Source organism: Pteronotus mesoamericanus, unplaced genomic scaffold, assembly GCF_021234165.1.
Source record: "Pteronotus mesoamericanus isolate MK-2021 breed Mesoamerican mustached bat unplaced genomic scaffold, CSHL_Meso_final contig_41, whole genome shotgun sequence".
Classification (NCBI taxonomy): Eukaryota; Metazoa; Chordata; class Mammalia; order Chiroptera; family Mormoopidae; genus Pteronotus; species Pteronotus mesoamericanus.
The window spans coordinates 7,747,725-7,775,667 of record NW_026555152.1 but is presented as its reverse complement, the minus strand read 5'-3'; the positions used below and the strand labels follow the sequence as shown (position 1 = coordinate 7,775,667).

The 27,943-nt window shown below is 37.0% G+C and overlaps 1 protein-coding gene across 6 annotated transcripts in view; it reads right to left on the bottom strand.

Moving 5' to 3' along the window:
- ERC1 (ELKS/RAB6-interacting/CAST family member 1) overlaps positions 1 to 27,943 on the bottom strand; it is a 565,692-nt gene that overhangs the window by 421,529 nt on the left and 116,220 nt on the right. For 4 of the 6 annotated variants that reach the window (XM_054577182.1, XM_054577180.1, XM_054577185.1 and 1 more), the window contains exons 4-7: positions 19,843 to 19,917; positions 14,195 to 14,350; positions 12,830 to 12,922; positions 9,463 to 9,630 (exon numbers count right to left, since the gene is read on the bottom strand). In XM_054577182.1, coding sequence (XP_054433157.1) covers positions 9,463 to 9,630; positions 12,830 to 12,922; positions 14,195 to 14,350; positions 19,843 to 19,917 — 492 coding nt within the window. The remainder of the gene's footprint in view (positions 1 to 9,462; positions 9,631 to 12,829; positions 12,923 to 14,194; positions 14,351 to 19,842; positions 19,918 to 27,943) is intronic. The other 2 variants (XM_054577183.1, XM_054577184.1) reach the window with 2 other exon arrangements.

Genomic DNA, 27,943 nt, shown 5'->3' with positions numbered 1-27,943 from the left:
TATGTATAATTGTCTTTTATTATTTTTAAATTCTGATACTATTAGTTATTTCTCCTTTATCATTCTGTAAGACATGTTCCTATCTGACCAACCTTTTAAAATAACTAACTCTTGGTTTGGTTTGGTTTGATCTGATCCTCTATTGATTTCTGACTTAATATCAACTACTTCCTATTTCTTTGGATTTAATTCTGTTGCTTTTTTCCCAGTATACTGACTTAAATGCTTAGCTTATTTGCTTTCATTCTATCTTATGGGGTTAAAAAAAAAAAAAAAAAGGTAGGGGATTAAGAAGTACTAATTGGTTGTTACACAATAGGCAGGGGGATATAAGGTACCAGATGGGCACTTGAATTATCAGAGAAACACTTTGTAACCTACATGAATGTCTATCCACTGTGCTATATACCTGAAACTAATACAAAATAGTGTTGAATATAAACTGCAATCAAAATAATGATTTAAGTAAATAAATAAAGACATTTCCAGCATCATGGTAGAGTGAGAAAGAGCCATCATTTTGCCCCTTAAATTTACAAGTCAAACAACTATAGCTCAACAAAGTATATCCTGCTCAACACACAAACACACCTGAAAGATCCACGCCATCAGAACATCTAAGTGGGTATTGAAATGAGTAGGGGAGGCAGAACAGGGGAGGGAGGATAAGAACAGGGACAGTGGCCAGATATGCAACTTGGTGCCCGCTGCAGCTCCAAGGAGCAGGGAAGCAGAGAAACTGGGCTGCATCCCCTACCCTACAGCCTGGAGCATAAGAGAGGCAGAAGCAGCTTCTCTCACAGAAAAGGCATCTCAGTTCTCTTCCCCATTGTGGCAGAACTGTGTGGAGATGGCCGGGAACCTTTAAAGAAACCAGCAGAGGTCACAACCATTATTGGCAGGGATTGAAACTGCAGGATGCCCACCTATCCTGCCTCTCCTCCCCGACACATACTCCACATACCCTAAAAGAGTCAGGAAAAGCCAAAAACACAGCAGAAAAGGAGACAGCTCTGGGGGCTCGCAAAACCAGTTCTCCACAGTCTACCACATACCCCCCACCACAGGGGTGTGCTCCATAACCAAGGGGAAGTGGGCGCAGAGAGGACACCCAATAGTCCACTTTCCTTCATCATAGCCCTCAGGCCGTGCAATCCCAGAGGCACAAATAGTACAGCTAAAACAAAACAAATACTTGCGCTTTGGCACCATCTACTGGAAAACAAAAGAAATTACCCTACGTATCAACCTGCTGAACTGTCCAGAACAAAGCAAAATCTCCACAAGAAAAGAGATAACTACCTCAAATGTGAAAACAAAAAAATCAATCCATCAAACACTGTGAATGGCCAAGTTAACCTGGGAGTGCAGGGGACAAAAGGTCTTCAGAAACCAAACTCAAAACCATGGAAGACTGTGATTTAAATGACAGAATTCAAGACCACAGTTATGAAGATCCTCAACAAGGAAACAAAGTTTCCTTAGTACAAGGAAACTCAGACATACAGTTCAATAAACTCAGGAATAAAATTAATGAACAAAGAAGTACTTTATTAAAGAGACTAAAACTATAAAAACAAAAACAAATTCTGGAGCTAAAAGAACTCAATAAATGAGACAAGGAATGTATTTAGAGAGCACTGGAAACACAGCAGCCCAGGTGGAGAGAGAATTAGTGAACTCAAGTATACAAACCTAGAAATGAGCCCGCAGGAAGAAGAAAATTAGTTAAAAAATGAAACAACTCTACAAGAATTATCTGACTACATTAGAAAAAGGAATCTAAGGTAATAGGTATACCAGGTAGAGTAGAGGGAGAAAGAATAGATAGCTTACTCAAAGAAATAGTTGATAAGAATTTTATATGCCTAAGGGGGAAAAAATGGACTTTAGAATAGAAGAAGCTAACATAATACTTAATTATATCAATGCAAAAAAAAAAAAATCATCTCCAAGATGGACTTCATTCAAACTGTCAAAAATTAATGACAAAGAATTCTTAAAGCAGCCAGTGAACAGGGACGGTGGGGCTATTGCGGGGGGTCGGGTTGGAAGACTGTAACCACACAAAATAAAACCATTACATTATCAGATTTCTCAGCAGAAACATTACAAGGCAGAAGGGAGTAGAAGAAAATTTTCAAAATATTTAGAGAGGAACAAACAGCTGAGGATATTATATACAGCAAAGTTATCCTTTAGATATAAAGAAGGAATAAAGGCTTTCCCAGACATACAAAAGCTGAGCAACTTTGCTGCCAAAAGACCTGTACTACAAGAAATGTCGAAAGGAGATGTTCTACGAAAAACAAAAGTATACAAAACTTTGAGCAAGATAATTAACAGACAAAGGTATGAAACTACGAATATACTTCAGAATGGGTTATTAAACACTCAATTACAACAAAGTTTAAAGGGGGAAACAGGGCATTAACTATATCTATACCATGTTGATAACAAATACATGATATAATAAGGGATAATTTGTGATAATAAAATCATAAAAGGGGAGGAGGAAAACAACTGAAAGGTATGGATGAAAGAAAATAAGAGTCAATCAGGAAAAAGATTATTGTATGCATGAGACATTACATACAAACCAACTTAAATGGTAACCACAAAACAAAAATCCAAAGTTGAGACAAGAAATACAGAAAAAAAGGAGAAATGGAGAAAAAAAATCATAGAAAACTGCCAACTAAAATAGCAGGCAGAATCACAAGGAAAAATAAATGATGGAGATAGATAACAACCAGAAAACAAAAAACAAGATAGCTGTAGTAAGTCTTCATATATCAATAATCACCCTAAGTGTAAATGGACTGAACTTATCAAAGAAACAAGGCCTAACTACATGCTGCCTAAAGAAGACTCATCTCAGCTCGAAAGACAAACACAGGCTCAAAGTGAATGGGTTGAAGATGATACTTCAATAAATGGCATCCAGAAAAAAAGTAAGTATAGCAGTATTTATAGCAAATACAATAAGATTCAAGATTTTAAAAAAGCAACAGGAAACAAAGATGAATATTTTATAATGATAAAGAGAGCAATTCATCAAGAAGATATAAGATTTATCAATATAATCTACACCCAACTTGGGAGCACCAAAATACTTACAGCAATTACTAACAGACGTAAAGGGAGGAAATGACAAAAATGCAATTATAGTAGGGTAACTGGATATCCAGACACATAGTCAAGTAGAAAATATTAGCCTTAAATGACAATGACACATTGGAGCAAGTGGACTTGATCTATATTTTTAGAACTTTCCATCCCAAAATGACAGAATACACATTATTCTCAAGTACACATGGAACATTCTCAAGGACAGACTACATAATGGAACACAAAATTAGTCTCAATGATACTAAGGATGAAATCATACCAACTCTATCTTCCAACCAAAATGGAATGAAACTAGAAATTAGCCATAAAAAGAAAGAAAGAAAAACCTCATATATGTGGAGATTAAACAACATGCTACTAAACATGCTAATTCATCAGGTCAATGAAAAAATAAGATATCAAAAAATACATAAAGAAAAATGAAAATGCAACATACCAAAGTCTTATAACAAAGGATTTACAGCAGAAGCCACATCAAGACTGGTAGGAAGGGCAGAGAAGCAAAAGGGCTGGCCTTTTCCTATGGGCAGTGGCTGAGATTCTGGAGGGGTATCTCAGCTGCAAACCCCTGAGGAGCTGGGGTCTCAACCCTACACCATGTTCCCCAGCCCAGAGCACTAGAACTGGGAAGAGGCATCTGCATAATATCTGCCTGTAAAAATTAGTGGGGTTCTGTCTTCCAGGAAGAGATAAAAACCTGCCACAGATAGAAGCATACTCTTACAGGGCCAATGTACAAAATATTGTTCATAGCCACTAACCCTGGGCTCCAGTGGAGGAAGGTTGGAGTGGAATAGAGTCATGTGACAAAAGACTAGGGTATACAACTCTGGGGAAAGAGCCGAAGGAACAGCCAGGCCTGGCAGAGGCAGCCACAAGCTGTGTATCACTTTGCAGTTCCAAACAGGTTGCCCCGGGCCAGTCACAGGCAGCATACAACTTTGGTGTACACTAGAGGCCCTCCCAAATGGTCCAGAACCAACACACCCAGTGACCAACTTCAGACAACATCAGAGCAGAATCCAACTAGCTCCACAAGCGGCATATCCAAAGGGAGATCTCAGCAGGCACCAGACCATGGTGAAGCAAATTTCACTTTGTGTGGTCTCTACTTTTATCGGAGCTCCTACACTGTGGTATGTGTTGATCCTCACAGCCAGCCAGCCTGAGGGTTGACCACACACACAAAGAGGCCATCAGCAATCAAGAATCAATTACAACAGTGGGCCCTACATAACCTATATATGGTACATTCCTGGAACATCCAGCTCAGGTGATCAAAGAGATTGCACCACTGGATCCCATAGGATGCCTATTGAGTAAGGCTACCCTACCAACACTGGGAGTCATAGCAGATCTACCTAATACTTAGAAACAAACACAAACAGGCAGCGAAAACTATAAGGAAGGGAAACTAAGAAAACAATCCCACTAATAATTTCATCAGAAGAAAAATACCTAGGAATAAATTTAACCAAGGAGGTAAAAGACCTTATTCAGAAAGTTGTAAGACACTAAAGAAGACAGAAATAAATAGAAAAATATACCATGTTCATTGATAGGAAGAATTAACATCATTAAAATGCCCATACTACCCAAATCAATCTATACATTCAAATGCAATTCCTATAAAGATATCAATGGCAAATTTCACAGAACTAGAACAAATGTTTCAATAATTTACATGTAACCACAAAAGACGCTCAACAGCCATAGCAATCTTGAGAAAAAAAGAACATAGTTGGACAAATCATACTACCTCATGTCAAATTATACAACAATGCCATAGTAATCAAAACAGCATGATGCTGGCAGCATGATCAATAGAACAGAATAGATAGCCCAGAAATAAACCCTCACCTAGAGAGTCAATTAATATTTGACCAAGGAGGCAAGAACATACAATGAGGTAAATACAGTCTATTCAATGAGTGGTGTTAAGAAAATCAGACAAATATGTGCAAAAATGTGAATTTAGACTACCTACTTACAACATACAGAAGAATAAACTCAAAATGGATTAGAGACTTTAAGACTTGATAGCATAAAAATTCTAGAAGAACATACAGGCAGTAAAATCTCTTAGCTGTAATTTTTTTCCTGATCTATGTCCTCTGGCAAAGGAAACACAAGAAAAATAAACAAGTAGGACTACATCATCCTAAAAAGTTTTTGCACAACAAAAGAAACCATCAACAAAATGGAAAGACAACCCACTGCCTGAAAGAACGTATGTGCCAATGATACATCTGAGAAGTGGTTAATATCCAAAATTTATAAAGAACTCAAAAAAGTCAACACCAAATAACAAACAATCCAATTAAAATATAGGCAAAGGACATAAACAGACACCTCTCCAAAGAGAATACAGATTGCCAACAGACACACGAAAATATGCTCAATGCCACTAATCACTGGGGAGATGCAAATTAAAACCACAGGACATATCACCTCACACCTGTCAGAAGAGTTATTATCAACAAAAAACAGTATTGGCAAAGATGTGGAGAAAAGGGGACCCTTGTGCACTGTTGGTGGTAATACAGACTGGTGCAGCCACTGTGGAAAACCACATGGAGTTTCCTCAAAAAATTAAAATTGAACTGTCGTACGACCCAGCAATTCCACTTCTGGGAATATAACCAAAGGAACTCAAAACACTAATTCAAAAGAATATATGCATCCCTATGTTTATTGCAGCATTATTTACAATAGCCGAGATTTGGATGCAGCCCAAGTGCCCATCAGGATACAAGTGGATAAAAAATGCTGTGGTGCACTGACATGATGGAATACCACTTGGCTATAAAAAAGAAGTCTTAACTTTTGGGACAACATGGATGGACCTGGAAAGTATTATGCTTAGTGAAATAAGCCAGTCCAAGAAAGAAAGATAGCATATGATTTCAATTACATGTGGAATCTAGTGAACAAAATAAACTAACAAAAGTAGAAACAGACTCACAGATACAGAGACTGACAGCTGTTAGAGAAGAGAGGGTTTAGGGAGATGGGTGAAAAAGGTAGAGAAATTAAGGAAAAAAAAATTCTGGTAGACACAGACAACACTATGATGATTACTAGAGGAAAAAGGGTTAGTGGGTGGTAGAAGAGAGTAAAGGGATAAATGGTAAGGAAAGGAAACTTGACTTTGGGTGGTGAACACACAATACAATATACAAGTAACGTATTAGATAACTGTATACCAGAAACCTATGTAATTATATTAAGTAATGTCATCCCAATAAATTCAAAAAAATTAAAAAATAACATAAAATTTAAAAATTAGGAACAAGAAAGTGGGCATAAAATAGAAAAATACCAGAAAACAATGTAGCCAATGTTAAAAATCCCTGGGTTACTAGTGAGATTAGCCCCAAGTGTCAGTCAAAAGTAATGTGCTACACAATTTACATAATTCTTAACTGCAATGCAAGAAAAATGTCTTGCCTAGCCCATACCAAGATTCTAAATACTAAGTTAAACAACAGAGATCAAATAAAATTACCTGTAAACTCTAAGGTATTTAATTATAACCCACTGATAGTTAATATTTCCCTCCAAATTCAGATGAGACCTACACAATTATACATCTATTCTAGCCATATTAAGCTCAGGCAGTTGGTGTATCATTATCATCATTTAAAGATAAGAAAATGAAGTATTAAAGAGGTAAAATAACTGATCCAAAGTCCCATAACTAATAAATATAGAGAGTTCTGTTACAAGCCAAGTCTAACTCCAAAGCTGATGCTTTTCACCATTATGTTACTAAGTTCTTACCACCTCTGTGCAGGTCAACAGATTTAAAGAGGTGTTCATAAAAAGAAGCAATTCCACTGACACTATATATTGTGCATTGCCCAACATTAGACAGCCTCATTCCCTGGATCCTTAACAGGAAAAAAAAAAAAAAATCACATCTTTTCCAATGTCCCTTTTTCCTTAAAGAATGTTAAAATTTAAAAAACCTTCTTGGTCCACATTCTTTTTCATATGTGCTTAATTTAGTAATTTGAGAGTTAGATCAAAGTCTAGGATAGCTGCAAAAAGAAAGACAAAATCAATTAATATTAAATTACAGAATTATGTGAGAATTTTCAAAGAGTTGATTCAAACTACCTATTATGGGCCCTAACATGAAAAAGCTGCTTTGACTGCTGTCAAGTGTCATCAGAGTAATTTAAGGAAAAAAGGTAAATGCTAATAAGAAGGTACATTATATTCATATAATCATCCGAAATTCAAAGAGAAGTTGTTAGCTTATAGAGTGTTACATTTTAGGGTTAGACAGACATATCTGAGCAGTTGTCCAAGTAACTTATGAGGTAATCACTGAAGTTCAGTTACACTCACAATGGCTAAAAGCAAATATAAAAACCATTCAAGAATGACCACAAATACCGTCTTTATTCTCTATGGTACAAGAGACCAATTGCAAGCCCATCTGTGTGAGACTTAGTTAATAAAAGCATTATTTGAGAGGGACACAAAGAGAAGGATGGATTGCTGAGAGGAAAAAGTCATTTATTAGAATGTGACAAGCTTTTAAATATTTGCACTATCATTGACTAACTGCCTGGTTCTCTGGTTCGCACACCTGCTGCTTCCATCCGAAATTATCACAGCAGCAAACTTGAAAGTAGGCTCATGTTTAAGACACTCACACCCTCTTCTGACCCTTTTCAAGTACTGCATGCATACCAGTTACTGAAGGGAAAAACTAATAAAGCCATAAATTAATAATTCTGAAGGTAATATTTTCCAGATAATTTAAATTTGAAATTACCTAAATAAACCTAAATTTAGCTTAATAAAAATATGAAAGAGCATATCTTTCTTTTCATTATGCTAATGGAAAGAAAACCAACTATGTTCTCTTAACATTTTAAAAGTTTATCTATTACCTGATTTTATTACAAAAGAATTCATGGACATGGATAACAGTGTGATGATTGCTGGGGGGAGCAGAATATAAGGGGACTAAATGGTAATGAGGAAAAAAATACAATAAAGATTAAATTTTTAAAAATTACCATGATGACAGCTGACTAACTGTGTGTGTCAGCTCCTGTGTGTGAACAAACTAGTTTAATCCTAACAACAACCTTATGAAGTAGGCACTCATCTTAAATATGTAAAGTGAGGCACAATGAAGTTAAAAATAACATACCCAAAATCGTGCACCTACCTGGGTAGTAAGTGGTAAAGCTAAAGTTCAAACTCAGTAACTGTGACTCTTACTAACTGTGAGTCTTACTTATACCCAAAATATTCCTCTGAGGTGGAATGGAATTGATACAATAAAATAAAACATGATTAAAGTAGAAAAGAATTTTAAGTTGTAAGGAAAATTATAAGTAAGCCATCCAAATCTCTCGTTTTCGACAAAATACCAAAAGGAACAAGAACATTATGTGAAATAGTCTTGGTCGTTTTCACATTCGTCTTCACTTGAAAATTCTGATCTTCTGGGCGTCTATGATGTTTTTATGCATTCTTTTTACTCCCCATTTCTTTTTTCCTGCAAACTATGCCCTTACTTATCTAGATCTGGTTCATCAAAGGAAAAAACTAATCCATACTGTATGCTTTATTTTTCTTCTGTAAAGCAGAACTACTTAACTATTCCTACCTCAGTGAAATACTGAGATCTTTTAAAAATATGTACATTAAGACAGTAAATCCAAATAGCATCATCAATTCCTCCTCGTTGCTAATTAATATATTTTTATCTGTCAGGAAATACTTAAGAGTATTCCTACTTGAAATCAGGGCTGACAGACTAGGTAATCTAAAATTTCTAAAAATCCTAACTTTATTTTCAAATAGAATATGAAGGTATATTGTCCAATGATTGCAGTTCAAAACAAGCTCTATCTAGAACATTTCTAGATTCCACAGTTTGCCTATTTAAAGCTATTTATAATATCAAAAATTCCGAACACTTAATTACCAAAACATCAGGTAAAGAAGCTCACTGTCATTCATGACCAGAAAGTTTACCATGGGTAAAGAACAAAAGCTTCATTTAAATTTCTTTTTCACAACTATATTTTCATTTCATAATGTTAATTTAAAGTGTACTTAGAAGAACAGACTTAATGAAAATCCAAAATATTAAAAACATATAAACTGCACCAGTGTTAATTTGTTAGATCCAAAAACAAGATCGTTATATTTTACTACAGTAACAGATCACATTGCTAAAGAATTAATCGTAAGATTATTCTTATCTCCCAAATTTAAGCATACCGAAAACAGCCCAGGTAACACAAAGGAAAAGATGCCAAGGAACCAACTCCTTGCAAATCCCAGAAGTATTTTTACCTCGGTCTGCAGGATGGCAGCCCTTTGTTCCTTAGCAGTCAGGGACTCCTTCAGCACTTCAATGTGTTGCTTACTGTCTGAAAACTGGTTCGTAAGAGTTTCTAGCTTTGTCTGTAGAGCTAGTAGTTCTGTGTCCTTTCTGGAGAGCTCCTGTTTCACCTGACCAATCTACAGAAGAAAACAAACTCTGTAAGGAAAAAAGAAATGAAACAACCACCTCTGATCTGGATCTCTGAGAGACCTAAGTCACAAGATATGAAACTAAAAGCAGCATTAATTAATCTGTTTGCATCATCCAATTTTAGATAACCGCCCCCCACCAAAAAAAAAGCTTATTTGATTAATAAGGAAATTTCTAGTTTTTATTTATTGTATCTCCTACACATTTTTCAAAATCCCTTAGAAAAAGAACGGAAAGAGAAAAATCCCAATTCAATTAGATGACTATGAGAAAGCAGTAGACATATGAACAACACTGTTCTGATAAAACAGTTTTTCATTTTGTGAAGTCAAACATCTTCAGAACATAAAGCAGGATTAGTGTAGACATAATTCAGAAGGAAAAAAGAAAGCTCCTAGTATTGCTATCTAAATTTAAATTCAAAACCTGACGCTGATGTATTTTTATTTTTTCATTAATTTTTTTCTCAGTCTCAAACAAAAGTTTACATAAAATTCTTATCACAAAAGCTACTTTGTATAAGGCAGCATAAATATGTGCTTTTTAAAAATCCTATAATTTTGATGAGGTAGGACTTTCGACCTATAAAAAAGATTCCACTTACAAAGTTATATCATTTACCACATGCCATTCTAACTAAATGAAGATGACCTAAATAGAGACTGCATAAATCTCATTCTGTAAGAATCTACACATGTAATTTGACAGAGTAATCCATAAGTCAGTAGGTGCATTCATTCTATAAATTTCTCAACTTAGAAAAAATTTATTTCTAACATCTCCTTTACATTTATGTGTTTCTAAGATTTTTAAAGTAGTCTTTTATTCTAAATGTAAGTTGAATTCACAGAGATCAGATTTGCACTTTCATTATGTCTACTACCTAGCAACGTTAACTGCACTGAAAGTTAGATTTATTATTTAAAGTATAAATATGACAACAGGCCAGTAATTTTAGTATCACTGATGAAACAAAAAGTATTTTTTATTTTTTTAAATTGAATGTATATAAAGTACTTTATTGTAATAACCTTATGTATAATGGACAAGCTTTCCAGACCTATTTTCCATGAGGAAATATAAATTTCAATTAAAACTAGAGTTTTTAAAAACCCTACAAATAAATCTCTAATTTCCTCTTCTGTTTCAGCAAGAAGACAAGCATTTTTCTCATATGTATGAAATCTCCATTTACAGAAATAGTTATTCGATCAACGAATATCTGTTTACTTATTGCATGCCAAGCAGTTGAGGACACTAAGTACATCAGTGAAAGGTAATGGTAAATGGCAACTATTTTCATTCTCTTATATAGATATGTAGCAGGAGTTACCACATCCTCTAATGGTATAGTATCTCTCATGACATTCCTTTATTAACAAATATCAAACATTAATATTATCCTAACCCTAACATACACAATGCACCAAAAATGCACTTGCATGAATGAATATTCAGGAGGAATGTTCAAAGTATTATCACTTCCTCAGCTAAACAACTATGTATGGCTTAAAGATTACTCAAATTTCTAATCATGTGATCAAAAATAAATTTAAAATCTCAGTTTCCACCCTGGGCAGTGTGGCTCAGTTGGTTGGAGCATCGTCTTGTACACCGAAAGGTCATGGATTCAATTCCTGTCAGGGAACATGCCCAGTGACAGTTCAGTTCCCAGTCGGGAATGTACGGGGCAACACACTGATCTCTATGTCTATGTCTATGTCTCTATGTCTCTATGTCTCTCTCTCTCTCTCTCTCTCTCTCTCTCTCTCATCAAAAAAACAAATCTCAGTTTCCTATCATCTACATTATTAATCTTCTAATAATGTTACACTAACCATAAAAACTGAGAAAATATTCTAAATGGAAAGCAGAGTTTAGAAGCACAAATTCTGCTTAAAAGTTAAGAATACCAGGCTTTGCAGTCACTTAACGCATGTGGATGAGTGTTTCTTTTACTAGTTATTTTACCTCTCTAAGCCTTGGCTAGGATCCTAATCAGTAATATGGAGAGAGTAAACCAGTGCCACTGTGTTGCTCAGAGATTAAATAAAATAACGTATGGAATGTGTTCAGCCTGTTGTTTGACTAAAAAAAAAATGAAGTTAATTAATAGTAGCTGAGAATAAAAAAGTGAAGTTATGGATTAACTTCTCCTCTAGACTATACATGGTTACCACAAACCAAATTAGACCCTTTCAGACAAAACATTTCCCTTCTCTATCTATACTATAAAGTGGTCCATCAATAGCAAACACACCAAATTAGCAAAAGGTATTTTTTAATGCTGCATTCCAGTCTTATCCCACAATTATTTTAAAAAGTGCAGTTTTTTCTGACACTTGTATGTCAAATGTGTACACAGCCTAGGCAGGAGAGTGAAGAGCTTAGAAGCACAGGTTCTGGAACCAGATTACTTACATAAAAATCAAACTCTGCCTCTTACTAGCTGTGTTTCCTAAGCACCACTCTATTACCTCAGTTTCGTCATCTATAACTTGGGGTGGATAATACATCTATGTTAGTAGGTTATATAATCTTATAATAAGTGCTCAAGGGTTACCTATTTTATTATTATATTTTGTAATGAATTTTAAGTTCCTTAGAAAAAAGAATGAACTAGATTTAGAGACTTTTAATAAGTTTCATGCTTATTCTAATTTACCAGATAACTCTAAACAAGCTAATCACTTTCTACACATCTGTTCTAAAGGAAGTAACATTTGTTGCAAAATCACCAAATGGGGTCCTAAAGATGATGTCTACACATGAAGATAAAGCACTTTACTCCAAAATTTCAAATTCAAATGAGTACTAGGTGATGGACCTGGAACATCTGCCTACACCTAAGAAGAAAAAGAGACTACCATTCTCATAAACCAACAAGTCTCTAGTAACAGGAAAGAAGTTGAGAAAAAATAAGCTTTGAAGTACCATCCATACAGTGAACACAGCAACAATAAAGAACCAGGTATAGGGCTTTCCGAACACAGGAGGGCTCACTGCACACAAGGGACATATGGTTCAAACTGCTAAAGAGGAGTTGGTTAAAGAGCAGAGCAGCCTGGTTAGTGCCAGTACTGGGCAAAGCTGCCAGCCATAGAAAATGAAAGTATAAGCCACCCAGAAGCCAGAGCTAGCAGGGTCCCACTGTGGGATCACTGCACACAAAAGGGTAAATCTTACGGCAAAGACCTCAGCCTGAAGACCAGCTGCTTTCTTTTTCAGCTCCTCCCCTTGAGCCTCTTTCGAACTTAGTTCCTCCTTCAGTTGCTCTACCTGTCACGACATTGTTATTCTTTTTTACTTATGTGTCAATTTAGATCTCATTATCTGCTTTTGAGTCAGAGCAGTAACTGGAAATAACAACAACATATAACACAATCAAATCTGTTACCCTAATTCCCTCTTCAAAGGACCCTGTATGGCTTCTCTATTTTTGCAATGTTTTTAAAATGAACATTCCAATGTTCTAATCAGCAAATGGGAAGCAGAGCTTATACTTTAATACATTTTGTTCTCAAATAGGGCTAAAACTCCAAACTAACAGTAAGTTTGATATGTGAATTTTTAAGTTTCAAGTTTATATGAATTGGCAGAAATCACTGACAACAGCTTCTTAAAATAATAGAGAAATATTCTGCAGATTTATATGCCAGGTATGAGTAACATAGTAAGAAGCCAGAAACTGGAGTTGGAGTTATAATTGTATCATTCATTCCCTTAATTTTCACTTCTGAGAAATCAGGGAGCTAATACAATTGGTATATGGCAGGGGGAAGGGAGATACTCATTTTCTAGCTAATATTTTATAATTACAATTACAATTTTTAATTAAGCCACAAAAACCTGATAAATTAGTAACTGTAATAATTAAATCCTCCAATTTGCCAAAAATGGCTTTAGATATAAAGAAAGAATATTGTGACTGAACTTATAAGTACAGACTGACATGTCTCAGTGACACCTATCTTACTTTACATATACCTCAAGCACACGAGGGAAACAATAAACTTGATACAAATGGATCTTCTCCAAGAGACAGAGCAAAGGGCTTTCCTTTATGGAATTGTATTTGAAGAAAAAACATGATTTTATTTAAGCCATTTCTGGGGAAAAAGGGGGGCAGTTGGTGGGAGGGAGCTGGGTCCACCCTCTGAGGGTTTTGACTTTCAAAATGCTTTCCAAAGGTAAAGAACTCAGCCCTGGCTGGGTAGCTCAGATGGTTAGAGCATCACCCCCGTAACATGAAGGTTGCAGGTTTGACCCCCAATCAGGGCACATACAAAAATCAACCAATGAGTGCATAAATAAGTGGAACAATAAATCAGTGTTTGTTTTCCTCTCTTTTTTCCTCTAAAATTAATAAATAATTAAAAAGAAAAGAGGTAGAGAACTAGATGTCTCACTTGAAAGAATTATTTTAGAAGTATTCTTCCCTGAAGTCTGATAAAACAGTGTGAAGTTCTCCATCATCTCTAAGGATGTAGACAGAAATAAGAATCAATTTTTCAAATGCTGTTTTAAAACTGCAGTATCACACACCATTACCTTATTTTTCATAAATTTGGAATGACTCCGATAGACCTCCATTTGCTTCATTTCTTCCTCCCGTTCTTCAGTACTCAAAGCCCCATTCGATTTCAGCATCTGAATTTCCTCCTCCAAGTCTCGGAGCCCACGTTCCATAGAGGAAATTTTTGAATCCTAAAGTTAATGTAAGATTTAGATATTAAAGTATTCTCAAAATATCAGAGAAGTTAAACAACCCAGTCTTAAAGATGTTAAATTTAATAAAAGTAAATGTGCAGGAAAACTGCTGTCTAGTAACTGATGCCTTCGTTCTAAACTATATCCTTTATGGTAATTTGTGTGAAAAGAGAAGGACCCATATCTATGGTATGATTTTTTCCTCTATCTCTTCCTCCCATCTGCACCCTTTCAATTAAAGTTGAGAGAATTAACTAAAGAAGTAAAAGCAATAGAAAACTGGTTAAAGTTTTCCTGTCCTTTATGGTCAACAAATATCTAGTAACAATTTTTGTAACATTAACAGTAAAATCTTTTCTAGATATATCTTATCATTTTATTTGTGACTCCATAAAGGTTTATTTCTGCCCACAAAGAAAGGGGGAGAGGAAGAAGTGTTAGAGGGTTTCAAAGATTTATACAATGTGTATAATTATATTTATGATAATTAAGATTTTATAACATCCCACTGCAGAAAAACAAAGGAATAAATAATCACATTAACAGTTACAGTTTATTGTAATAATTTTTTTTAAAAATCACTGTCCTTGTAAGTCACGACCACCATAAATATATAGTAGTAGAACATCTTTCCATATTCAATTTCTTGGTTTTGTTTGTCACAATATCCAGTAATTATTTTAGATGCCATTAATAACAGGAAGATTATTTTAGATGTTGTCAATTACAGAAAAATTCCTACATAGAATAGCTATATTTATAGCAATAGTTGCATATGCTTGTTCACCTAAAAAATAAAGACCTTAAAGGTAATCAATTAAGTATAGTTTTATTTTATTTGGAATTTAGAGAAGCCATTCCTTTAGAATGGTAATTTTGAGAATGACTTCCTGTTGCACTTTAGCTCAAGGACTGCTGGGTTGATTTTCCTTGCTATCATAATTCTTAGAGCATCCAGATTAAGGATTTATATCATGAAACAACTACAACTAGCTATTTTCAGATTCAAGGAATAAAGGAAGAGCATGTACTCCTCTGTCCTGCATTACTTTACCTTTAAAAATATCACAATAAATACTTTCTTTTACAATCTATTCGAACTAAACTTATATTTAGTTCAAAATTAAATCTATTAATCAGTACAATCACAGACATTCTCAACCTAAGCCGGAAATTTTTTTAATTATTGATATTCATTTCTAATCTTTTTTTTAATTGTTCAAATACATTCGTCTCCATTTTCCCACCACCACTTTCCCCTGACCCACCCACCCCCACCTCCCTCCCTCAATCCTTCCCCACTTTAAGCCAGGATTTTTATTTGCTCATTTAAAATTACTGGCCTCAGACAACTACTTCAATCGTGCTATCTGAAAATTCACTTTTGAAATGACTATAAATCTTCCTGGAGGTATCAGGATGTAGTCCCTAGAGAATGACTAAAATACTAGGCATATGTACGTGATTAACCCACAAATGAAAAAGGGTGAAATACAGTTCACCTCTGACATTAGCCTGGGTGTCAATGAAAGGGGGCCCGTGGAACAAACAAATGTATTTCTAGTACCACAGGTGCTCCATACAAGGCAAAAATAGCCTTTAGCTAAGAACTCCAGCTCTGCATATCATAGGCAGATTCTACCTCTACAACGTCCCTACAAGGAGCTTGCCAAGATATCCATTATCTCCCCTAACACCAACACAGATAGAGTGGCAGCTCTTGACCAAATCAGCACCCCCACTACCAAGGCATGTACCATAAAAGCTTCTCCCCCGCAAAAAAAACCTGCCAGGCTATTCTCTGAAATCAGGCCAGAAAATGAATGCCTGATATGCTCAACTAGTTCCAGCCCCAACTCACCAGTACTCAGGCTGGCTTTACTGGGGACAGGCCTTTCGATTCCCTGGCCCTGGTTCTTCCATCATTAATCAACCAATCTCACTAAATATACTGAAACCCTGTTCCTTATTATATTTCCAATTCCTCAACTCTTTTTTCAAAAGTTGTCTCCCTATTCCAAGTAATACATGGCCTTCCCAAAAGATATACTGTCCCCAAACTCTTTCTGGTGAAGGTCCCTTATCCCCCGGTACCACAAAGGAACAAGGGAAAAGTGTAGGCATCCTGGTTCCTTGATGCTGTTCCCCTTTAAAGCTCCTTTTTACTCTCCCTTCCTCACTGCTGCCGTCAAGGGACTGCCTCGTCACTTCTGCCCATTTTAAGAAGCCTTTGCCGCCAGACCTTGGCGCCAACCTTCTCTACAAATGCCTCCTGCCACCATGTTAGGGTTTCCTTGTCTGAATTCTTTGATGTCCTTAATCCCAATGACCTCATCCTCCAGTCCACTTTAGCTATCTAGTTTATAAGACTCCGGATCCTTTTGTTACCCAGGACTCTCTTCCCAGGCCTGTCACACTGTGACTCTCATTATCGGCTTTTCTTCGACCTCACAGAGATCTCCACTTCCCTAACTTTTCTATTTCTCGAGCCCATCATTTTAAATTCTCTTCCTTCCTACCCAGGCTACATTCCTGTGCTGATCATCCAAACAGCTCCTTCACCATCACTCAGTTTATTTGCATCCCAATACTTCTGCTATACCTAGCCAGTAAAACTCTAACCCTAGAGACATAGAGTAATTCTCTTTTGCTCCTCCACTGCTAAAGGAAAAAGAAAATAATAGAGAAAAAAGAGATGATGAAGCATGAGAGGGAAGAAGAGTAGAGAGGGAAAAGATGAAAGGAGAGAAGAAGCTGGGAGAAGGGAAGAGGAAGGGGGTAAGAGGAAGAAGAAAAAAGGGAGGGACGAAGGAGAAGGAAGAAAATTACATCACCTCAAAGATGATTTCTGGGCTCTTTTATTGTGTATCAATTATCTTTCTTTCCCATTTCCCTTGACGACTACTCTAGATCTTCAGAATTCTCTCAAGCTCATGCCACAATCTCAGCAACTTAACTACTTCACTTGTAGTTTCAGCAAAACATCCACCTGAACCAACTGTGCCATGAGAATCTCAAAATTTCTTGCTTCTTAGCAGAATGGCTAAAGGTTAACAGAACTTAAAATAGACCCACTACCAATTAATACCATTAAATTTCCTCATTTTTTCAAAAGATGAGTAAAATAATTCTGTGACTGTAGGTAATGATTCCAGACTGTGTTTTAGTCTTAGGTTTTAATAGGGATCTGGAATTAATATGTATAAATAAACCTGTGGGAAATGTGAACATTGAATTAAACCTTTCTAAAGGTTCTTTTCAAGACTACTGATTGTCTAACTACAAAGAATCCAGAACCTACTAATTTGGAACTCTTATCAACAAATTTTAAATGAAGGCCCACAATGCAAAACACAGTGTCAGATTTTTTAAGGGATATGAAGGAGAGAGAGAGAGACAGAGAAAAAGAGAGAGAAGGAGAGAGAGGTGTCCCTATTGGTAAGAATTTTTTAGCTTTCTTAAGAAAGAACATGTTAATAAAAATAATAATAGCAAAGCAGCAGCTTTCACTGATTGAATGTTTACCATGTGCCAGGTCCTCTCCAAAGTGTTTTACTCTTTTAACTGATTAAACCTCAAAACATCCTATGGGATGGGGTACTATTATTATCACCATTTCTTGATAAAGAAATTGAGGTGGAGAAAGCTTAGGTAACTTCTTCTGTGTCATTCAGTTGATCAAATAAAGCCAGATTCTGAATCTAAGGAATTTAACTCAGAAGGCAAGCTCTTCATCACCAGTTGCCATACTATATAACCTAAAAATTCTAACCACTCATTAACTGAAAGCAGAGGTTTTCAAGGTATGGCCATGGAACCCTGAGGGTATCCCCCAGATCTTTTCAATAAGTCTGCATAATCAAACTATTTTCTTAATAATATTGGATTGGTTTTTTCCATTAAATCTGTATTTAGTCTGTATGGTTTCTTCCATTAAATAAAATACACATTTTTCATTTTCACCAGTAACTTCACTGATTTGGATATACTGAGTATGTAGGCTACCTCCCACAAGGCATAACATTGACCGTTCTCAATTAATGTCTCAATTTGATCGCTATCAACTTCAACTGGTCTACCCAACCACGGGGCATTGTCCAACAAGAAAGAAACTTCTCAAACCACTTTTGACACGTTCAATTAGTCAAAGCACCTTCTCCATACACTGTACAAGTCTTTTTTTGTGTTACAGTTGCATTTTTACCTTTTGAAATTATAAAGCATAATATGCTGAAAATCTCGCTTATTTCCATCTTCAATATTAAAATGGCTATACAAAAATTCACCAATTTTGATAAGTTTTGTTTTTAGTGCATACTGATATGACAGCTGTCACGGTACAATCTAACAAAATTGTTTCTAATGAAGTTAAAGACAACTAAGCACTACTAGAGTCATCTTACAGAAAAAAGGAAAAACACAAACTTTTTGGCCAACCCAATACTATGATTTTATTTGCTTTTTCTACTGTGTTAACGTTTTGACTCAAGGTATAAAAGTACTGGTGGGAAAAACCATTAGTGCCTTAGGACAACAGGGAATAGCGCCACGGGGTGGCGGTGGGGGGAAGAAAATTTTTTTTTTTTTTTTTTTTTTTAAATATGGGTTTGGCAGGGGCCTCTATTTCTGTTCGTCAATTTTGTATATGTGCTCCCGAAGCGAGCACGGAAGAAAAATTTTTAAGACTGCTTTTAAGACTGCTTAACTTGACCCCGGTTGGGTAGCCCAGTTGGTTAGAGTCATCCCGATACGTCAAGGCTGCAGGCTCAACCTGTGGCCAGGGCACATACAAGACTCAACTAATGAATGAATAAAGGAGTGGAACAACAAATTGATGTTTCTCTCTCTCTCCCCCCGCCTTCCCCTCTCTCTCTAAAATCAATACGTAAAAATAATTAAATAAATGAGCACCTACCTTAATATCCTGGGTAACTTTATTACTTCTATTAAATCTCAACCCTTGAGCACACATCTTTTTGATATTCTATGTGATAAAATGGGAAGAGCTAGGCACTTTTGCTGCAAGAGGTATGATGACTGTTCCCAGGAACAGCAGTTGTATGCTTCTTTGAGTTGCAAGCTAAATTAGGTACTTTTTTCATAGCACACTAATTTTACTAGAAAGAACATCTAACAGACAACTATGGTTACTCAGACTTGATATTTGGCAGACATTTTCTTTAAAGTCAAGGAAATGAGCATGTCATTTTAAGAGTATAAAGGGGTCCTGAGATCAAAAGATTTGAAAATAGCCGAGTTAAAGAAATTGCTGGACGACCCTTTTGGTTCAGTATGAGTTATGTATTACAATTAAAAGGAACTGAGACTGAAGTTCTTTTAAAATATCATTTTCATTAAGTATTACTATTTCTTTTCAATTTACAAAATGACTAAAATATTATTATATACTACTTTCTAAAACTCATACGTGACAGACTATGATCACTTACAGGTGTACTGACTCACAAGATTATTAGACTCTCACTTACCTTCATTTCAATAACAGTTTGCAGAGCTTTTGTCTTGGCAGAATCAGGAGCATTCTCAAATCTCCGATGCATCTCCTATACAAGAGAAGCCAAAAAAAAAGGTAAGTATCCTCTTTTTCACTCTCATTTAAAAAAAAAAAAATGGCTGGGGGGAGAGGGAATAATTGTGTACAAAAGATGATCACCCCAGCCCTATAAGAAACCCTGATCCCTCTGTGTCTCCCCGACCATTCTCTGTGACGCAGGTAACCCAGAGACTATATTCAGGCTAAGAAAGCATATGAAGGTCCCAATCTCTGAACACCTAGTTATTTAAAATTAGTCACACAGATCCCAGCTACTGCAACAGTTGAAACTACAGGACATCCCCAGGTTGGTGTGTCAATCTCCACATGACTCCAAAAGACACGAGGAATATAATCAGAACTCCAAATGATCCAAAATGAGAATTAGAAATATCCCATTTTTAAAAAGAGAAAAATAAGCAGTCACAATGTCTCTGCGTTGCACAAAGCTACCGCAAGCGTTCACATTAACAACACCCTTTCCATAGCTCCCACCCTCTGAGTAGCAACCCTCTAGCTACCTATGATGAAAATCTCTCTCCAGTGGGGCTACAAGTAGAAAGAAAAAGAAGCTAAGACTGTTAAATAAGTTTCCTAAGTAGTTCCTGTTTAGAAAATGTCAGAAAAACATGGCTATTTTTTAATTCAAATTTTAGTGAACTCAGGTTCCGGAAAAAAGGAAGTGATGGTAGTAATATCACAATTAGGGTCTCCAAGGACCACCTGAAGTTACCAGAACATCTCGGGCTATTTTCTTGTCCTATTTTGTGAATGTCTCTGAGTTAGTCAGCACTTCCAAAGTACCCTGGGACAGAAGCTAGTGACCCGAAAGAATACACAGGAGAATACTTTCCTACTGAGAGTGCTTAACCATAATAAAAAGAAATGTATATACTTTAATTATACCTTTCACCTAATTAATTCACTCTTGCCTGACGAGGAAGAATAGTTTGAAAGAACTAGAAAATAGAACTGCAAACTTCATTGAGTAACCTCTTCCTGAAAGAGTAGTCGTAATGAAATGACAGAAGTGCTAAACTATAAGCAGTCAACAGTTTAAACACCAATAATTTATGAACATCCACACTCCCCATCTGATTGCTGATACTATGGCACAAATCACTATTAATACATACCACCCTTTTGCTACCTCTCTTCCTAACTGAAGCCTTAAATACAGGGTCAAGCACAAATAATGTCCTTTTTTTATTGCAAAATCTTTTATTACAAAATCATAAGCATGTAATTCTATAATATAACAATATTACACTCAAGCACACTATATGACATTTTAGGTGAAATGTTCAAATTAAAACTGTAAGTTATTACACCCATATTATTACCCTACCAACCACACTCAAGCAGGCCTTTCTTCTGCCAGACCCTGTGAATCCCACTTGTGGGTGTTTAACAAACACCTCACTCTGCCTGCCCAAGACTAAGCACTGGTGGTGCCCCCCAAGCCTGCTCCATCCCAGTTATTCCGGTCAAAAACCAGTGAGTCTTCTAGATGCCTCTCTTTCTCTACCAAGCCACAGCCAGTCAGGAAATCCAGTTAACTTTATCTTCAAAGCATGTCCAAAATCCAAGCACTTCTTGACATCTTCAGCTGCTACTACCTGGAGGAGCCATGAACAAAAATATACCTTTTAATCCAACAACCTCCTTCTACTCAGTGTCCCCACTCTTTATCTTGCTTCCCTACAGTCTATTCTCAGAGCACTCAGAGTGCCCCTTTTAAATATAAATTTTATTTTGTCACTCCTTTGCTCGAAACCCTGTCACGCCTCACCATCTGACTCAAAGTAGAGCTACAGTCCTTCCAGTAGCCTACAAGACCCCACCTCTCACCACTCTTCCCTTAGTCACTGTGCTTCACATTAGACTCCTTGCTGTTCCTCAAACATGCTAGGTATTCTCCAGTTCCTTAGGGCCTTTACACCAGACGTTTTTGTTGCCCAGTCTCTTTTTTTCTCCTTCAAGTCTTGGCTCAAATACTTCTTCTATGTTATTAGGTTTATTAGTTGTGATAATCACATTGTGATTATGCAACAAAATGTTCAAATGTTTTAGAGATGCATACTAAAGGTTGTAGAGGTAAATTAGAACACGTCAGGAATTTGCTTTAAAATCTCTGGTGAAGAAAAGAAGAAAAAGAGAAAAGGGCTACATGAATCAAGTATAGCAAAATTTTGGTAACTGGCTTATCTGAGTGATAAGTATACTGAAATTCATTATATATTCTCACTACTGTTTTGAAACCTTCCATTAAAAAACTGATGTTTAGCCTTCTCAGTGTAACCTATCCTATTTTAAAACTTAAAACTGACAAAAGAACCCACATGTCCTTTCCCTTTTACCTTACTCTACTTTTTTCCCTTATAGTATGTATCCTCTATCATATTATGTAATTTGTTTACTTGTTATGTGTTCTGTTTATGTTCTACTTCCCTCTATAAGAATGTAAGTTCCATGAGGGCCAGTGTCTTTGTTTCATTCACTGATGAATCCAAAGAGCCTACAATAGTAGCTGGTACATTGGTAAGTGCTTAACAGATATTTGAAGAATGAATGTCCAATGTATGAATAATGAATGGCTACCAAATATTCAAGAATTAGGTAAAGAGAAAATCTTTTAACCCCTTCCTACTCCTGTGCTGTATTATATGCACTTCCTCTTTTTTCTCATACAGAATGCTACATAGCTGTCCTTTAACACTTACTACATTATATTTGAAATAATTTTCTTCTCTAACATACCAGACTGTGGACTTTTTTAAGGCAAAACTGTCTTTTGTGTTCCTCAGACACTGTATGATATGTAAGCAATCATTAAAAATTATTTCTCCTCTACATCCATTCTCTTTTGCTGAAGGAATGAATATATAAATAAATGAATAAATTATCAGCTGGTTTCCATCTTCACCATTCTACTGGACCACGTCCTTCACAATATCAAATAAAGGACTTCCTTGTTTCTAAACTTAATAGCTGCTGTCAGTCTACATCCTCTCTGAAATCCATCTATTAACTTTTTCTTAACCATATTGGGATTTAAGGGTGGGACATCTTTACAATTTTTGACTGGTTTCCAGTACAGAATTAACCTAGCTCTAAATGTATATTCTCTGCTCCTTCCCCTATCCTATCCACAGACACACATTTCCTTGGAACTCTTCTCAATCCTAGAGCCCCAATCCAGGGCCTCCACTAGCCCTCAGAGTAACAAAATGTGAATTAGAGAAAAGTACCAGCTCTGGGGTATATGTAACCTCACCATGAAGCATGGGTTAAGTTTCAAGCCCCACGTCTTCCATCAACAGGTAGCTCTTGTTCAGTGAACAACCTACACATGTAACCCTCCCAAGGTAGCCCTTCCCCAAATCCCACAGATCCAATTATAACCCTTCCAAGGATAACCTGCAAATCTATTTTCTAGCCCTGCCGTGGATGATCATCTATCACCCTCTTGTCATGTGATATTTGACCTCTAATCTTTGTTTGGGACTCCAAATTTTAAGACAGAGTCTACCTTCCACATACTTGTTTTCTCAACCTTTCTTGCAGTTAAAGCCCAAACACATAACCTGATCACCCTAATCAGACACATACATCACTTACTTTGAATCAGAATCTTATAACATGAAGAAGTAGCAACATGAATATCTAGAGACAATTCTGGCAATGAGTGGCAGAGGCAGCGGTTACCTCAAGCTTCCAGACTCAGGAATGACAGAAGTTCCAGTGGTTGTGAGCAGTGTCAATGACATCAACGGAACAAGCCACTGTGCCTGTGCCCTTTACCAATAGTAGCACTCTCCTCACCAAACCAATAAAAGAGCATGACTGAGGTGAGGCACTGTATTTAGCTATATAACTTCTGACCCCGTTCTACAGCCCACCTAGGGATTCTGGGACCTACATATTCATTCACTTATTCATATCAGGAACTGTGCAAAGTCTGGCAGATATAATAGTGAGAAATAACAAAGGTGGTCCCTATTATCATAAAATTTTTAGTCTACCATGGAAAAAATAAATTTTAATCAAATAATCACATAACAGTTCATTAGAGTCACCAATGACCTCCACATTGCTAAAAGCTATGATTCATCCTCTCTCTTCAGCTTACCTGATTTATGAGCAGCATGTGACATAGTTACTCAGTCCCTCTTCTTTATTATACTCTCTTCCCTTGGCTTCCAAGACATGACACTTTTTCCTCCTATTTTACTAATTTCTTTTCTACCTAACTCCTTATGAGTGCCCTAGGCATCAATCCTTAGTCGTCTTCTCCATCTTACTAATTCCCTTGGTGTTCTTACCCAGCTTCGTAACTTTCAACACTACCCACTTAATAATAACTCTCAAATTGTTCCTCCCGCTAAAATCCACACTTGTAATATACCATTGCCTCCTTAGCATCTTCATATATATATCTAATAGGTATCACACTGTTAATATGTCCAAAACTGAGCTAATTTTTCCTCTTTAAACTTACTTCATTTATCCCATCACAATTAATGGTACGTGCCCACCCAGTTGTTTAGGTCAAAAACTTAACAGTATCCTCTTTCTTACGCCTGCATCCAAGCCATCAGGAAATCGTGCTGTTCCTATTTTCAAAACATCTCCAGAAACTGACCACGTCTTATTATCTCACTGACATAATGATCTGAGTCACCATAATCTCTTGCCTGGATTATAGTAACAGTCTCCTGAAGTTGACTTCCCAGTGCACAATAGGACAGTTAGAGTGTTCTTTCTAAAACAGAAGTCAGGGCACACGCCTGGGTTGTGGGCAGGTCCCCAGCTGGAGGCATGCAAGAGGCAAATGATCAATGTATATTTTGCACATTGATGCCTCTCTTTCTCTCTTACTCCCTTTCTAAAAATAAAAAAATATTAAAAAATAAAAAATAAAATAAAGCAGAAGTCAAACATGCTTGACATTGTCAAAAGCTCCTCATTTCACTCAGCAAATGTCATAGTCCTTATGCTGGCCTAGCAGGCCTACATGATCTGGTCCCGTTACTTGCCTGGCTTCATCTCTCACCATTCTCTTCCCCTTGGTTTCCAGACACATGAGCCTCCTTGCTTTTCCACAGTACATCGGTCCTGCTCCTGACTTAAGGCCTTCACAATCATTGTTTCCTCTGCTTAGCTCTCTACTTCCCTTAACTATTTAAGTCTGTTCAAAAGTCAAATTCTCAGAGGCCTATTCTTATTATTTTATTTGAAACTGGAATTCACCTCTGACATATACTTCCAATCTCCCTAACCAAGTCCTACTTTTTTCTTAGCATTTATCACTTTCTAATAGTATATTACTTATTATTACAAACATAACAACTATCTCAGGGGTCTTTTTTCTTTTTTCATTGTCTGATATAGAGCAAACATTCAAACAATATCTAACACAATGGTATACTCAAGTATTTGTGAAATGAATAATTTTTTTAAAGTTTTATTTATTTATTTTTAAAGAGAGGGGAAAGGAAGAAGGAAGAGAGGGAAAGACACATAAATGTATGATTGCCTTTCATGCACCCCCTACTGGGGACCAGGCATGTGCCCTGACTAGGAATTGAACCAGTGACTTTTTGGTTCGCAGGCCTGAGCTCAATCCACTGAGCTATACCAGCCAGGTGAGTAAATACTTTTTAAATAACTGTATGATTAATATGTGAAAAGTGTTACAAAGAAAAATGTCCACAGTACCATAAGAGAAAAAATGTGATAGATCTTGATCAATTCTAGAGATCTTGGAAAGCTTCCTAAAGAATAAGTGAGAGCTGAAGAGTGAGTAGGAGTTAGAGCGGACAAAGTTCAACTGTAAAAAGGAAGGAGAAAAAAGAACTCAAAGTTATGTTGTCAGCCAACTAAAATGCAAGTTGTGAAGACAAATGGAAGTTGAGAATCTGGACTTGTCCTGATGCAGCTCACATACCCCCAGAAAGTCTTTGTGAACTCCAAAGTGCACAAATATCCTAGCTGACAGACTTCTGGTCTATACCAGCTCTTTCTCTTTCTTCACTTCCCATTTGCTCTTTTGTTTTAATTGTAAAATATTTCACACATACAAAATCCCTTTACTAACCTAACTTCTTTCACTACCTCTCCACTCAAACAACTCATCAAAATCACCAGTGAATCCCACGTTGCCAAACCCAATGGACACCTCTTTGTCTTCGTCTTCCTAGAACTCTCAGGGGCATTCACAGCAGTGGCCCACTCCCTTCTACATATAAGTTTTCTCTTGACTGCTATGACACCACACTCTCTTTTTCTACCTTTCTACTTCCTTCTCTGTTTCTTTAGCATGTTCTTGCTTCTAAATTAGGCCCCTAAGTACTATAGTGACCAGGGGGTCAGTCCTAAACCCTTTACTCTTTTTCTTTAAACACTAATCTACTATATTGCTTAAAATTCAGTTGAGAGTCTAGTGAATTTCTAGGCCTGCCTTCTGTTTTAATTTCAAGACTCACATGTCTAATTGCTCTTTTGCTATTTCTCATTGGATGTCTAATAGAAAACTCAAACAATTTAAAAAAACAACAACAACAACAACAACAAAAAACCACACCTCTTGATTATCTCCTTCTTAATCTGGTAAGTCTCATGAAAGATGAGTTTTTCTCCTCTGGTTAAATATGGCACTATCCTCCCAGTGGCTCAAGTCAAACACAAGTGTCTCATTTCTCCAAGATCTTCATTTCCCACAAGCACTTCCAAAGCAGGTCCTAATTGTTCTATGTTCAAAATATTTCCTGAATTTATCCATTTCCCTCCATTCCCATTCTAGTTTAAGTCTACATAACTACAATAGCCTCTAGCTACTTTTCTTCTAATTCCTCTGTCCATTTTCAAGAGAGCACTGGGATAATCTTAATAAACCATCAAGATATAATGGCACTAATTTGTTTTAATGCTTCAGTTTCCCATTTACTTCTCACTCCCTACAAAATCAACACAATTTGATCATAACAGAAAACTGGCACTCCTGTCCTAAACTATTTTAAAATTAGACAAAATGAATAACTGTTTTCAGACCTTAAAAATCAAGCAACAGATTCAGAGAGGAATCAAGATGGCAAAGGAGTGAGTGGAAATCACACTGAACTCCTCCCAGGACCAACCTGGAATTACAACTAAACTGGGGAGAAATCACCAGGAACAAACAATTGAACAATAGGAAGAGAGGAGCCTTGTAACCTCAGAGACAGAAGAATCGGCTTCAGCACAATCTAACTGGTAAGGAGTGCGGTAGAGAATCAAGGAGGCGGGCAGAGCACCCACGGGTGGCAGCACCCGAAGGATATTGAAATGGCCTGTTGGATCCCCCTGAGAAGAGAGGGGTCTAAACCAAAAGTGGGGATCTCTAGCCCACAACACCAGAGTCCAAAAGATACACAGAAAACAGCCAGCTGCGAAAAGCGACACGGTTGCTCTCTGCCAGAGACAGGCAGCTGGAGATGCAAAGAACCGTTTAAAGGACCAACACATACATTTTTATTTGCAGCCACTTATCCCGGTCTCCGGCAAAGGTGGGGGAGAGTGGGCTAGAGACGCCTGAGGAGAGACTGGGGAAGGAGGCTTTGGCGAAAGGACTGAGAGTAGCCGGTGGGATCTTGGTGCTGATTCATCCCCCATGCGGCAGCGGCCATCTTGCTCAGGCAGAGACCACTTCCCCTGAACAGCACCAGTGTCAAAGGACCCAAAAGCCCTGCTCCCAGGCGGGATTCCACCCCGCCCTGCGCTGTCTAACCCGCCCGCTGAGTGCAGAGTGGCAGCCACAGAAAGTACATCCCTGGCTAAAGGGGGGCACAGAGAGGTCTGGAGACACTTGAGGAGAGACTGGGGATGGAGGCTGTGCGGAGAGAAGGGAGGGAGTAGCCAGCGGGGTCCCAGTGTGGACTCCTCCCCCATAAGGCAGCAGCGTGAGTGCACCCAATAACCCCACCCCCAGGAGGCAATCCGCCCCGCCCTGAGCTGTCTAAGGCGGCCTGCTGAGTGCAGAGTGAATAGATTAACGC